The sequence below is a fragment of the Scyliorhinus torazame genome, chromosome 2 (assembly GCF_047496885.1).
Source record: "Scyliorhinus torazame isolate Kashiwa2021f chromosome 2, sScyTor2.1, whole genome shotgun sequence".
Lineage (NCBI taxonomy): Eukaryota > Metazoa > Chordata > Chondrichthyes > Carcharhiniformes > Scyliorhinidae > Scyliorhinus > Scyliorhinus torazame.
Genome location: NC_092708.1, coordinates 335369013 through 335381319, shown reverse-complemented (window position 1 = coordinate 335381319; position 12307 = coordinate 335369013). Strand labels below are relative to the sequence as shown.

Sequence of the window (12307 nt, the reverse complement as noted above, 5' to 3'; positions counted from 1 at the left end):
CCACTGCCCCCAGATCTTTAGCGTTGCCGCCACCACCGGACTTGTGGTGTACCTTGTCGGCGAGAGCGGCAGCGGTGCCGTCACCAGCGCCCCCAGGCTTGTTCGTTTGCAGCACACCATCTCCAACCTCTTCCACGCCGCCCCCTCTCCCTCCATAACCCACTTACGGATCATCGCCACGCTGGCTGCCCAGTAGGAGCCACCCAAATTCGGCAACGCCAACCCTCTATCCCTGCTACGCTCCAGGAACCCCCTCCTTACCCTCGGGGTCTTGCTCGCCCACACAAAACTCATAATGCCCCTGCCTACCCTCTTAAAAAAGGCCTTGGTGATCACGATTGGAAGGCACTGGGACACAAAAAGAAACCTTGGGAGGACCACCATTTTAATTGACTGTACCCTGCCCGCCAGCGAGAGCGGCAACATGTCCCACCTTTTAAAATCCTCCTCCATCTGTTCCACCAGCTGCGTCAAATTAAGTTTGTGCAGTGCCCCCCAGCTCCTAGCTACCTGAATCCCCAAATATCGAAAGCTGCTTTCCGCCCTCCTCAACGGTAGGTCATCTATCCCTTTTCCCTGATCCCCCGGATGCACCACAAAGAGCTCACTGTTTCCCACGTTGAGCTTATAGCCTGAAAAATCTCCAAACTCCCTTAAGATCTGCATGACCTCAACCATCCCCTCCACTGGGTCCGCCACATACAGCAACAGGTCGTCTGCGTACAAAGACAACTCGATGATCCTCTCCCCCTCGAACCACCCCCTTCCATTTCCCCGACTCTCATGGCACTATTTAAACAGCAACATAGGAGTTCTTCTGGTGTTCTGCTCAACACATTACAACATATGAGTTGGTAATTTATCTCTGTGTTGTTTGTGGGACCTGGTGTGCAAATGTTTGCAGCATTTCCTCACAACAGTGTTGACATCTCCAAAGAAACAGATTTCCTAGGTTTTTGGATCTGAGGAATTACATGAATGCAATTTCCTTTTCTATTTTTTTCCCCCTTTTCATTAAACTTATCCTTCATATCCAAACTGGACTACTGAGAAATCTTAAGTGGAATTTCAGTTCCTGATGTGACGTTCAAATTATCTCCCTTTAGGTGTGCACCTCATTTAAGACTAGTGAATTTAGGTGTAGCTTGGTACAAGCTTAAGGTTTTGATCCTTCAAAACTGTTCGAGGCACTGCTGAAGTTTTAACTGAATTCGCACTGCTGCTACAGTTGAGATCGTAGTTGTTGCTTAAGTATTGGATATTAGACTTCCGGGTGCGGCGATGACCAGCTAAGTCGCACGTTTCGGCAGCTCCCGGTGGAACGGACTTTTGGGCTCTTAATAGGAGCACCAACGGCAATTTTAACGGCTAAAAACACTGTGCGGTAAACCAGAAGGGAATTCCCCCTGGACACGGATGGAAAAAGGACAGGAAAGTGGCTGGATTGCGGAGGATCCTCTAGAGCAGCGGCAAGGAAGGCAAGCACAAAGCAAGATGGCGTCGGAAGGTGGCCGTCTAATATGGGGCCCTGACCAACAAGAGTTCCTGCGGCGCTGTGTGGAAGAACTTAAAAAGGAGATGAAGAAGGAGCTGCTGGCCCCGATATTACAGGCGATTGAAGGGCTAAAGGAGGAGCAAAAGACCCAGGAGCAGGAGCTTCGGGTTGTGAAGGCAAAGGCCGCTGAAAATGAAGACGAAATACAGGGCCTGGTGGTGAAGACAGAGATGCACGAGGCACAACACAAAAGGTGTGTGGAAAGGCTGGAGGTGCTGGAAAATAATGCGAGGAGGAAGAATTTAAGGATTCTTGGTCTTCCCGAAGGTGCAGAAGGGGCGGACGTCGAGGCATATGTGAGCACGATGCTTCACTCGTTAATGGGATCGGAGGCCCCGACGGGCCCGTTGGAGGCGGAGGGAGCTTATCGAGTTATGACGCGAAGACCGAGGGCTGGAGAAATACCTCGAGCCATAGTGGTGAGAGTTCTCCGATATAATGACAGAGAGATGGTCCTCAGATGGGCGAAGAAAAGTCGGAACGGTAAGTGGGAGAACGCGGTGATCCGCGTATATCAAGATTGGAGTGCGGAGGTGGCGAGAAGGAGGGCAAGTTTTAATCGGGCCAAGGTGGTGCTTCACAAAAGGAAGGTCAAATTTGGAATGTTGCAACCGGCAAGACTGTGGGTCACACACCAAGGGAAGCACCACTACTTTGAGAGGGCAGAAGAGGCGTGGACATTTATTGTGGAGGAGCAGCTGGAATAGGCGGGCCAGAAAAAGAACGTTTGGGACAAAGTGGTGGGGTGATTACGTGGGGTGAAGGGGGGGAAAAAGGGGGAAGGGATGATCTCTCAAGTTGTTAATCTTGCGACCCTGTAACTTTTCTCTCTTTCCCCATGTCGTGGTGGGGGGGTGGGGGGGGGTGGGAGGATGAGGAATTCTGGGCGCCGGCCATTAGGGGTGGGGCCAAGTGGGAAACGCGGGCTTTGTTCCCGCGCTATGGTAATCATGGCGGGAAGCAGGAAGGAGGGGGCCTCGCACAGTGGGGGCCGAGGTCACGGGGGATGCCGAGGTCAGCCAGAGTTTGCTGACTTTTGGGAGCAACATGGGGGTGCAATTACGCTAGAAAAGGATCTAGCGGGGGTGGGGGGTTTAACTGGGTTGCTGCTGCTGCTGGGGAGAAGGGGGAGCTGGCACGGGGTGGGGTGGTCGAGGCGGGAGGGCGCCGTCGGGGGGAGATACGGCTACGTGGGAACCGGGTGAGGAGCTGGATTAAAAAAGGGAATGGCTAGTCGACGTTGGGGGGGGGGGGGGGGGTGGTGGGGTAGGGTAAAGAGTCCCCCAACCCGGCTGATCACGTGGAATGTGAGAGGGCTGAACGGGACGATTAAAAGGGCACGGGTACTCGCACACCTAAAGAAATTAAAGGCAGATGTGGTTATGTTGCAGGAGATGCATTTGAAACTGATAGACCAGGTCAGACTACGCAAAGGATGGGTGGGGCAGGTGTTTCATTCGGGGTTAGACGCAAAGAACAGGGGGGTGGCTATCTTAGTGGGGAAACGGGTACTGTTTGAGGCCATAGTGGCGGATAGTGGGGGTAGATATGTGATGGTGAGTGGCAGATTGCAAGGGGAGGCGGTGGTTCTAGTGAACGTATATGCCCCGAACTGGGATGATGCCAATTTTATGAGACGTATGTTGGGACGTATCCCGGACCTAGAGGCGGGGAAGTTGGTAATGGGGGGAGACTTCAATACGGTGCTGGACCCAGGGCTGGACCGATCGAGGTCCAGGACCGGGAGGAGGCCAGCTGCAGCTAGGGTGCTCAAGGACTTTATGGAGCAGATGGGAGTAGTAGGCCCCTGGAGATTTAGCAGGCCTAGGAGTAAGGAGTTCTCATTTTTCTCCTATGTCCATAAAGTATACTCACGGATAGACTTTTTTGTTTTGGTAAGGGCGCTGATCCCGAAGGTGACAGGGACGGAGTACACGGCTATAGTTATCTCAGACCACGCTCCACATTGGGTGGACCTGGAGATAGGGGAGGAAAAAGAACAGCACCTGCCCTGGAGAATGGACATGGGACTATTGGCAGATGAGGGGGTATGTTTAAGGGTGAGGGGGTGTATTGAAAGGTACTTGGAGCTTAATGACAATGGGGAGGTTCAGGTGGGAGTGATCTGGGAGGCGTTGAAGGCAGTGGTTAGAGGGGAGCTGATATCTATCAGGGCACATAAAGGAAAGCAGGAGGGTAGGGAAAGGGAGCGGTTGCTGAAAGAACTTTTGAGGGTGGACAGACAATATGCGGAGGCACCGGAGGAGGGACTGTACAGGGAAAGGCAAAGGCTACATGTAGAATTTGACTTGTTGACTACGGGTAATGCAGAGGCACAATGGAGGAAGGCACAAGGTGTACAGTATGAATATGGGGAGAAGGCGAGCCGGTTGCTGGCCCACCAACTGAGGAAGAGGGGAGCAGCGAGGGAGATAGGGGGGGTGAGAGACGAGGAGGGAGAGATGGAGCGGGGAGCGGAGAGAATGAATGGGGTGTTCAAGGCATTCTACGAAAGATTATATAAAGCTCAGCCCCCGGAAGGGAAGGAGAGAATGATGAGCTTTCTGGATCAGCTGGAATTCCCTAAGGTGGAGGAGCAGGAGAGGGCGGGACTGGGAGCAAAGCATTGAGATGGAGGAGGTAGTGAAAGGGATTGGGAGCATGCAGGCGGGGAAAGCCCCGGGACCAGACGGATTCCCGGTGGAATTTTATAGGAAGTATATGGACTTGCTGGCCCCGCTTCTGACGAGAACCTTTAATGAGGCTAGGGAAAGGGTGCAGTTGCCCCCGACTATGTCAGAGGCAACGATATCGCTCCTCCTAAAGAAGGAAAAAGACCCGCTGCAATGCGGGTCCTATAGGCCCATTTCTCTTTTAAATGTGGATGCTAAGATTCTGGCCAAGGTGATGGCGACGAGGATAGAGGACTGTGTCCCGGGGGTGGTTCATGAGGACCAAACTGGGTTTGTGAAGGGGAGACAGCTGAACACAAACATACGGAGGTTGCTAGGGGTAATGATGATGCCCCCGCCAGAGGGGGAAGCGGAGATAGTGGTGGCGATGGATGCCGAGAAAGCATTTGATAGAGTGGAGTGGGATTATCTGTGGGAGGTGCTGAGGAGATTTGGCTTTGGAGATGGGTATATCGGATGGGTACAGTTGCTGTATAGGGCACCGATGGCGAGTGTGGTTACGAATGGACGGGGGTCTGATTATTTCCGGCTTTACAGAGGGACGAGGCAGGGGTGTCCCCTGTCTCTGTTATTGTTTGCACTGGCGATTGAGCCCCTGGCCATGGCACTGAGGGGTTCCAGGAAGTGGAGGGGAGTGTTTAGGGGAGGAGAAGAACACCGGGTATCTTTGTATGCGGATGATTTGTTGTTGTATGTGGCGGACCCGGTGGAGAGGATGCCAGAGATAATGCGGATACTTGGAGAGTTTGGGGATTTTTCGGGTATAGAGGAAATTCGGGAAAATAGAGGATTTACCGCTGAGGAAGGTAACAAGAGACTTCCGGTACTTGGAGCTTCAGATAGCCAAGAATTGGGGAACCTTACACCGGCTTAATTTAACACGATTGGTGGAACAGATGGAGGAGGATTTCAAGAGATGGGACATGGTGTCCCTGTCACTGGCGGGTAGGGTGCAGGCGGTTAAAATGGTGGTTCTCCCGAGATTCCTCTGTGTTTCAGTGCCTCCCGGTGATGGTCACGAAGGCTTTTTTTAAGAGAATCGAGAAAAGCATTATGAGTTTTGTGTGGGCCGGGAAGACCCCGAGAGTGAGGAGGGGGTTCTTGCAGCGTAGTAGGGATAGGGGGGGGGGGGTTGGCACTACCGAGCCTAAATGATTATTACTGGGCCTCCAATATTTCAATGGTGTGTAAGTGGCTGGGAGAAGGGGAGGGAGCGGCGTGGAAGAGATTGGAGAGGGCGTCCTGCAAGGGAACCAGCTTACAAGCAATGGTGACGGCACCGTTGCCGTTCTCACCGAAGAAATATACTACAAGCCCGGTGGTGGTGGCAACATTGAAAATTTGGGGGCAGTGGAGACGGCATGGGGGAAGGACGGGAACCTCGGTGCGGTCCCCGATAAGAAATAACCATAGGTTTGTTCTGGGGAGAATGGATGGGGGATTTGGAGCATGGCAAAGAGCTGGGGTAGTACAATTGAGAGATCTGTTCGTAGATGGGACGTTTGCGAGTCTGGGAGCCCTGACGGAAAAATATGGGTTGCCCCAAGGGAATGCATTTCGGTATATGCAACTGAGGGCTTTTGCGAGGCAACAGGTGAGGGAATTCCCGCAGCTCCCGACGCAGGAGGCGCAGGATAGAGTGATCTCAGAGACATGGGTGGGGGATGGTAAGGTGTCAGACATATACAGGGAAATGAGGGACGAGGGGGAGATCGTGGTAGATGAGCTGAAAGGGAAATGGGAAGAAGAGCTGGGGGAGGAGATTGAGGAGGGGCTGTGGGCTGATGCCCTACGTAGGGCAAACTCGTCGTCCTCGTGTGCCAGGCTAAGCCTGATACAATTCAAAGTTCTACACAGGGCGCATATGACTGGAGCACGGCTCAGTAAATTTTTCGGGGTAGAGGATAGGTGTGGGAGATGCTCGAGAAGACCAGCGAATCACACCCACATGTTCTGGTCATGTCCGGCATTACAGGGGTTCTGGGTGGGGGTGGCGAAGGTGCTTTCGAAGGTGGTGGGGGTCCGGGTCGAGCCAAGCTGGGGGTTGGCTATATTTGGGGTTGCAGAAGAGCCGGGAGTGCAGGAGGCGAGAGAGGCTAATGTTTTGGCCTTTGCGTCCCTAGCAGCCCAGCACAGGATATTGCTTCTGTGGAAGGAAGCCAAACCCCCGGGTGTGGAGACCTGGATAAACGACATGGCAGGGTTTATAAAGTTAGAACGGATCAAGTTCGTATTAATGGGTTCGGCTCAAGGGTTCACCAGGCGGTGGCAACCGTTCGTCAACTACCTCACAGAACGATAGAGGGAATGAAAAAGAAAGAAAGACAACAGCAGCAACCCGGGGGGGGGGGGAGGAGAGGAGATATCTGGGCGGGCTCTTAGGGATGTAATTGTATATGTATAGACATTTGTTATAGGTAATGTATATTGGACTGTTGGATTGTATCTTTGGAGAGTAACTATTTTTGACAAGGCAGTTGCCATTTAGTTTTGTTTTTGTTTCTGTTTATATATTATTTATTTATTTGTTTAAAACTGGCCACTTATTTATATTGCTTTATTGTTGTTTAAAAAAAAAAACAATGTACTGTTATGTTTGGCCAAAAAATCTTGAATAAAATATATTTAAAAAAAAAAGTATTGGATATTAAGGAACTGAATGGGAAGAATACCTACACAAACAGCTGGGATCTTCTGAGGAGTGACTGTCATTGCCAGATTTCCACTTTGCTCGAACTTTCACCCGCCTCAAAGCTGCTCCGTATTTCTTGCTTGGTCCGGTGTCTCTCTCTCTCTCTCTCTCTCTCTTTCCCCCCCCCACCACCACCACCACACACAGACACACACATTTTTACAGCACTACCTACCGAATGGCAAGTTTAAAGGTCCAGTGTGAATATTTGATAAACGAGTGGGCTGTGTGAGGTGGGTGAATAGGTGGGTTGGCAGTAGTCGGATTGGGAGGGTTATTCAGGTTAGGACTAGTCAGGTTGGGTGGGTAGTTTAGGGGCTGGTTTAGCACAGTGGGCTCAGCAGCTGGCTAGTAATGCAGAACAAGTCAGCAGCGCGGGTTCAATTTCCGTACCGGCCTCCCCGAACAGGTGCCGGAATGTGGCGACTAGGGGCTTTTCAAAGTAACTTCATTGAAGCCTACTTGTGACAATAAGCTATTATTATTACTATTATTAGTTGGGATAGTCAGGTTGGGATAGTCTGATCAGGCTGGAGAGGTAGCTTGGGGTTAGAGAGGGGAGGAAGGTGATCAAGGGAGGGAGGGTGTGGGGGAGGGGAAGGGCGGTAGTCAATAGGAGTGTCGGGGCCTGAGTGAATGATTGGATCTGGGAGAGTGTCAGTTTTTTGTAGTTATCCAGGGGTTGGCCTGATTTTTGCCCAACATTTCATGGGTAACTGTCCAAAGTCTCTGACTAACTCAGATTTGGTGACTTTGGAGGAATGTCTCGGGGAGCAGGGGAACTGCCTGTTGGAAGTTGAAACTTACCACAGAGGCCAGCGCACCAAGAATTCCCCAGGGGTTCTGACTGATCTGCATCATCAGTTGTACGTCCTGTCGCCGAGGGTCCAATTACTGTACCACCTGGCTCCATAATTATGCACTTGAGTATTGCATAACTACCCATTTCATATACTGAATTGTTCAACTTTTCACAGAGGATTGACACTGTTCAAATTACTCCCTTCCCCAGTCAAAATTTACAGGACTCTAGGAGTTAGCTCAACCCCAGCACGAGACCCTGCTGCAATCACTTCTAAAAGCAAAACCAGAAATTTTAAACAAAACAGAGTATTCTGGAAACACCAAGCAGGTCATTGGAGAAAACAGGTGGTTTGTATTGGACACAAACTCTTCAGGATTTTTAAGGCTCGGAAGACTTTGGGTCCAGGTCACCTAACCTTGGTTTTTTTTTCTGCCCTTCCCAATTCTAAATCTGGACATGTCCTTCCCCTTTTTGCAGCACTAGCTATCAGAAGGTAAGTTTAAAGGTCTCAGGTGGATGGGTGACTGGACAAACGAGTGAATGGGGGAGGTTAGTAGGTGAGTGGGATGCTAGATGGGTGAATAGGTGGATTGGAAGGATTAATCGGGTTAGGTATAGTCCGATGAGGCCGGAGGGGCAGCCTGAGGTTAGGGAGGGTAGAGGGTATATCGAGCTGGGGTAGTGGTGGTGGTAGTTGGCGGGAGGTGGAGAAGCGCAGTCAAAGGAATAGTCGTTGTGAATGATTAGGGGTCGGAGAACAGATGAGCCAACCTGAGGCAAAAACAACATGAATGATTTAAGAAGCATTCGGATCTTTTAAGGTCACCAGGGCAATTGCTGTCAGGTATGTTTCAGCGTGGAGAAGCATAAAATTGGCTGAAAATCAATATATTTACAAATATCAACACAATGACTGACTAGCTGCAGCAAAAGTTAACGACCTGCATTAGAACAGTAGAAAACAAGTCTAAGATGCTCATACAATTGCTCTGAGCATTAATTGGATGGCATTTTGAGTGCTTATGCAGTTGTGGTCTTGCAAAATATTTTGATTTCAATTTGGATAAGTTAGTCATGGAGAATTTTCCTTCTTTGAAAAGCATTGTTTAATTATTACAGGTGATCCTAATGTCTGCTACAATTAATTGCATAGAGTTTGCAGACTACTTTGCAGTGCCATTCCGAAAGAGTCTGACCCCTGCATATGTATTTGAGGTGGAAGGAATCCCATATAGCGTTGATGAATATTATCTGGACGATCTCAAAGAGCTAACCCACTTCCAGGTGAGATGATTTTTTAAAAAAACCTTTCACTTTTTAGCAAAAGTGATATTAGATGAAGTATTTTTTTGTTCCTTCAATTTTTAAAAACAAATAATGCAGAGCTGCATAGCTTAATTTATATGTCCAATTTTCATTTTTGGAAGTGCTTGTGTGTTTGTTATCCAGTATGGCTCCTATTCTAATAATCTGACTTGAAGGCCTCTTTGGAACATAGGAGCAAGGGTAGGCCATTCAGCCCTTCGAGCCAGCACTGCTATTCAGTAGATCATGGTTGATCTGGCTGTAATTTCACTGTACCGTTCTGTTTATTCCCCATAATTTTTGACTCCCTTGTCTATCTGTCTAATTTGCCTTGAATAAATCAATAGTCCAGCATCCACTTCTTTCTAGGAAAGAGAATTCCACATACTAATGACCCTTTTGAGAGAAAATAATTATCTTAATGATAGTCGTCTTATTCTTAAACTCTATCCCCTGTTTCAAGTCTCTCCCATAAGTGCAACCATTCTCCCAGTATCTACCCTTTCCAGTCCTCACAGGATCTTACATTTTTCAATAAGGTTAACTCTCCTAAACTCCATTGGGTATAGGCCCAACCTGTTCGACCTTTCCTCATAAGATAAAGCCCTGATCCCAAGAGTGAATCACGTGAACCTTCTTTGAACTACTTTGGATGCAATTATATGCTTCTTTTCAAATAAGGAGATCAAAACTATACACTGTTCCAAATGTGGTCTCATTAGGGGACAGAATAATGAACAGCTACTTTGTGAAAAAGAGACTGTCATTTTGAAATACAAGTGTCAGAGGTTGATTTTTTTTGTCAGAACTAGAAACCCGAAGGCCTCTGAAATAGGGCCGACAAAACTGAAAGGAGGGGAGGTCTAATCAGAGTATCAGGAATGCTGACTTGTCATGGAGTCGAGTCAGTAGGTAAAGGCTGGCAGGCAATGACAAGTGGTGGATGATAAATAACCATGGTCTTTGTATGGCAACGGTGCATCTATAAAAGAATAAAGAGAGTAAAAATGGTACACGGTGCAAAGGGGTGGGGAAGGGGGAAAATTGCAAATGTAGAAATTGATGTGCCAAAATGTCAAAGAACCATCCCTGCTCATTTCTCATCCTCTCCAATATCCTCTACTTCAAGAAAATTCAGCCTGAAGTTGCTGTAATTGATCGTTTCGATTAGAGTCTGTGCCAGTAGAAAGTTTGTTTATGCAGGCTAACGACAGAAAGGTCAGATTGGGAATGAAAGCAGAACTAAAGTATTCAATGAAGCATCATTCAATTCATCTGTGTTTATTAGCTCTTCTGTTACAGAGCACAAAGATGTTTATAAAATTGATTTTTATCAAAAGAGGTGAGAGCAAAATGCATAATATGGAGCACGGGTGGTCAGCTCTATCTATCACCGCTTACAAGGGATGTCAACAGATGAAAAGGATTTCAGAAGTTTTAGAGCAGGAAAAATGAGTAGTGAAAACATTGAGACAGTAATGAGGAAACGGGAAAGCCTGATGGCATTGGAATAAGAGTAATGGGACGATGCATAATTTACAAGATGTAGGACTTTTTGTTGGTTTGAAATCCTTCACAGAAAGTCAATGACCAGAGTTGGACAGCACTAAAGGGAAATGTATTAACTATTGTAATCGGTTTAGAAATAATGGGCACAATTCTCCCATCGGGAGACTAAGTCCCGACGCCGGAGTGAAAACCGGAGTGTTTCACTCCGGCGTCGGAGGCCGTTCCCAGCCCCCTATTCTCCCGCCCCCGGGGGGCGGATCGATCTTGCGGGCCAGCGGAGGAAAGGAGGTCCTCCTTCAGAGAGGCCGGCCCGCCGATCGGTGGGCACCGATCGTGGGCCAGACTCCTTTTGAGCCCCCCCAAGGTGCAGGAACCCCCCCCCCCCCCCAACCCCTCAGCGTTCCTGTGCTGTTTACGCCGGCAGTGACTAGGTGTGGATGGCGCCGGCTGGAACCTGTCATGTTGGGCAGGCTGCTCGGCCCATCCAGGCCGGAGAATCGCCGCTCGCCCATTACCAACGGCAAGCGGCGATTCTCCCAGCGGCCAGCCGTGATTCGCGCCGCGCCGGTTTGGGGGGTGGGGGGGGAAGAGAGAGAGAACCGCGTGCGGGCCTCGGGACGGCGTGGCGGGACTCGCGCGGCACCCGGGCGATTCTCCCACGTGGGGGTGGGGGGGGGGGGGGGGGAATTCCGCCCAATAATTATGGCTGCCATTTGGCTGTGGTGGCAATTGAAGCGTTACAATTAATTGCCTTCGGATAGGGAAGAAAATGAGCCAGTGATCCTGCTGCTGATCGCAATCCATTGAATCCTTGCAACATGCTCCATGTGTGGGTTATCAGGTGAGGACAGAATTGGCTGTGGTTTCATACTTCCATTTATCAAATAGTCCATGAGCACTCTTCGTGCCTTTGCATGAATAATGGCCATTTGGCAGATGTAATTGAGGATTATGGACAAGTGTATGCCGTATTCCTGCATGGCATTGATGTCTCCAAAACTGGAGAAAATTGAGGAAAATAAAACATTTGAGTCGAAGTTCAGCATTGAGTTAACTTTCTAGTTATGTTACTGAATTGTGTGGACTAATAACTCAGAACATGATCTCGCAATGGCAGTTTGATCGAAAACAGTCTGTAAAGAAAAGTTCAGATCAGTAACAAAAGGAGAAAAGGCCATTAAAGCTGTCAAATTATCACCAGTAGCCAACTGGTTAACGAATGAACTAGCCATCCTTACTTGGTCTGCCTGATATGTGACAATACTACCTGATGCAGTTAATAGTCATAATTTGAATCAAACTGAGGCAAACTGTATTTATTCCAAAACCTTTCCAACGGAAATTAGGAATGGGCAATAAATAAATATCAATGTTGCCAGAAACCCCTACAGTGGAAGATATTTTTTAAAAACTGCCTTTAATTGTTGGAGTTATCCACTAAGATATAGAATGACTGCTTTCTTGCATATAATTCCTAGATTGCGCCTTCATTTTCTAATGAGCCAAAAATCCTGCCTGAAGTCTATAATGTAGCCGAAACTCTGATCCTCTACTTTGATGAGCTGGAAAGTAAAGAAAATGGGTAAGTGACAAGTGAGCAATTAAATTCCATTGGAAGTACCACGCAATATTTTTGATGATTTTCTGCATGTTTATCCACATACATCAAATAAGCAATTAATTGGGGTGACACGGTGGTTAGCACTGCTGACCCACAGCAATTAAAAATTTTTTTTTAGAGTATCCAA

The 12307-nt window shown here is 48.6% G+C and overlaps 1 protein-coding gene across 1 annotated transcript in view; it reads left to right on the top strand.

Moving 5' to 3' along the window:
* The window catches only part of tdrd9 (tudor domain containing 9), a 255517-nt gene that overhangs the window by 125042 nt on the left and 118168 nt on the right, over positions 1-12307 (top strand). Inside the window, exons 7-8 of the mRNA XM_072489934.1 lie at positions 8865-9029; positions 12038-12141. Coding sequence (XP_072346035.1) covers positions 8865-9029; positions 12038-12141 — 269 coding nt within the window. The remainder of the gene's footprint in view (positions 1-8864; positions 9030-12037; positions 12142-12307) is intronic.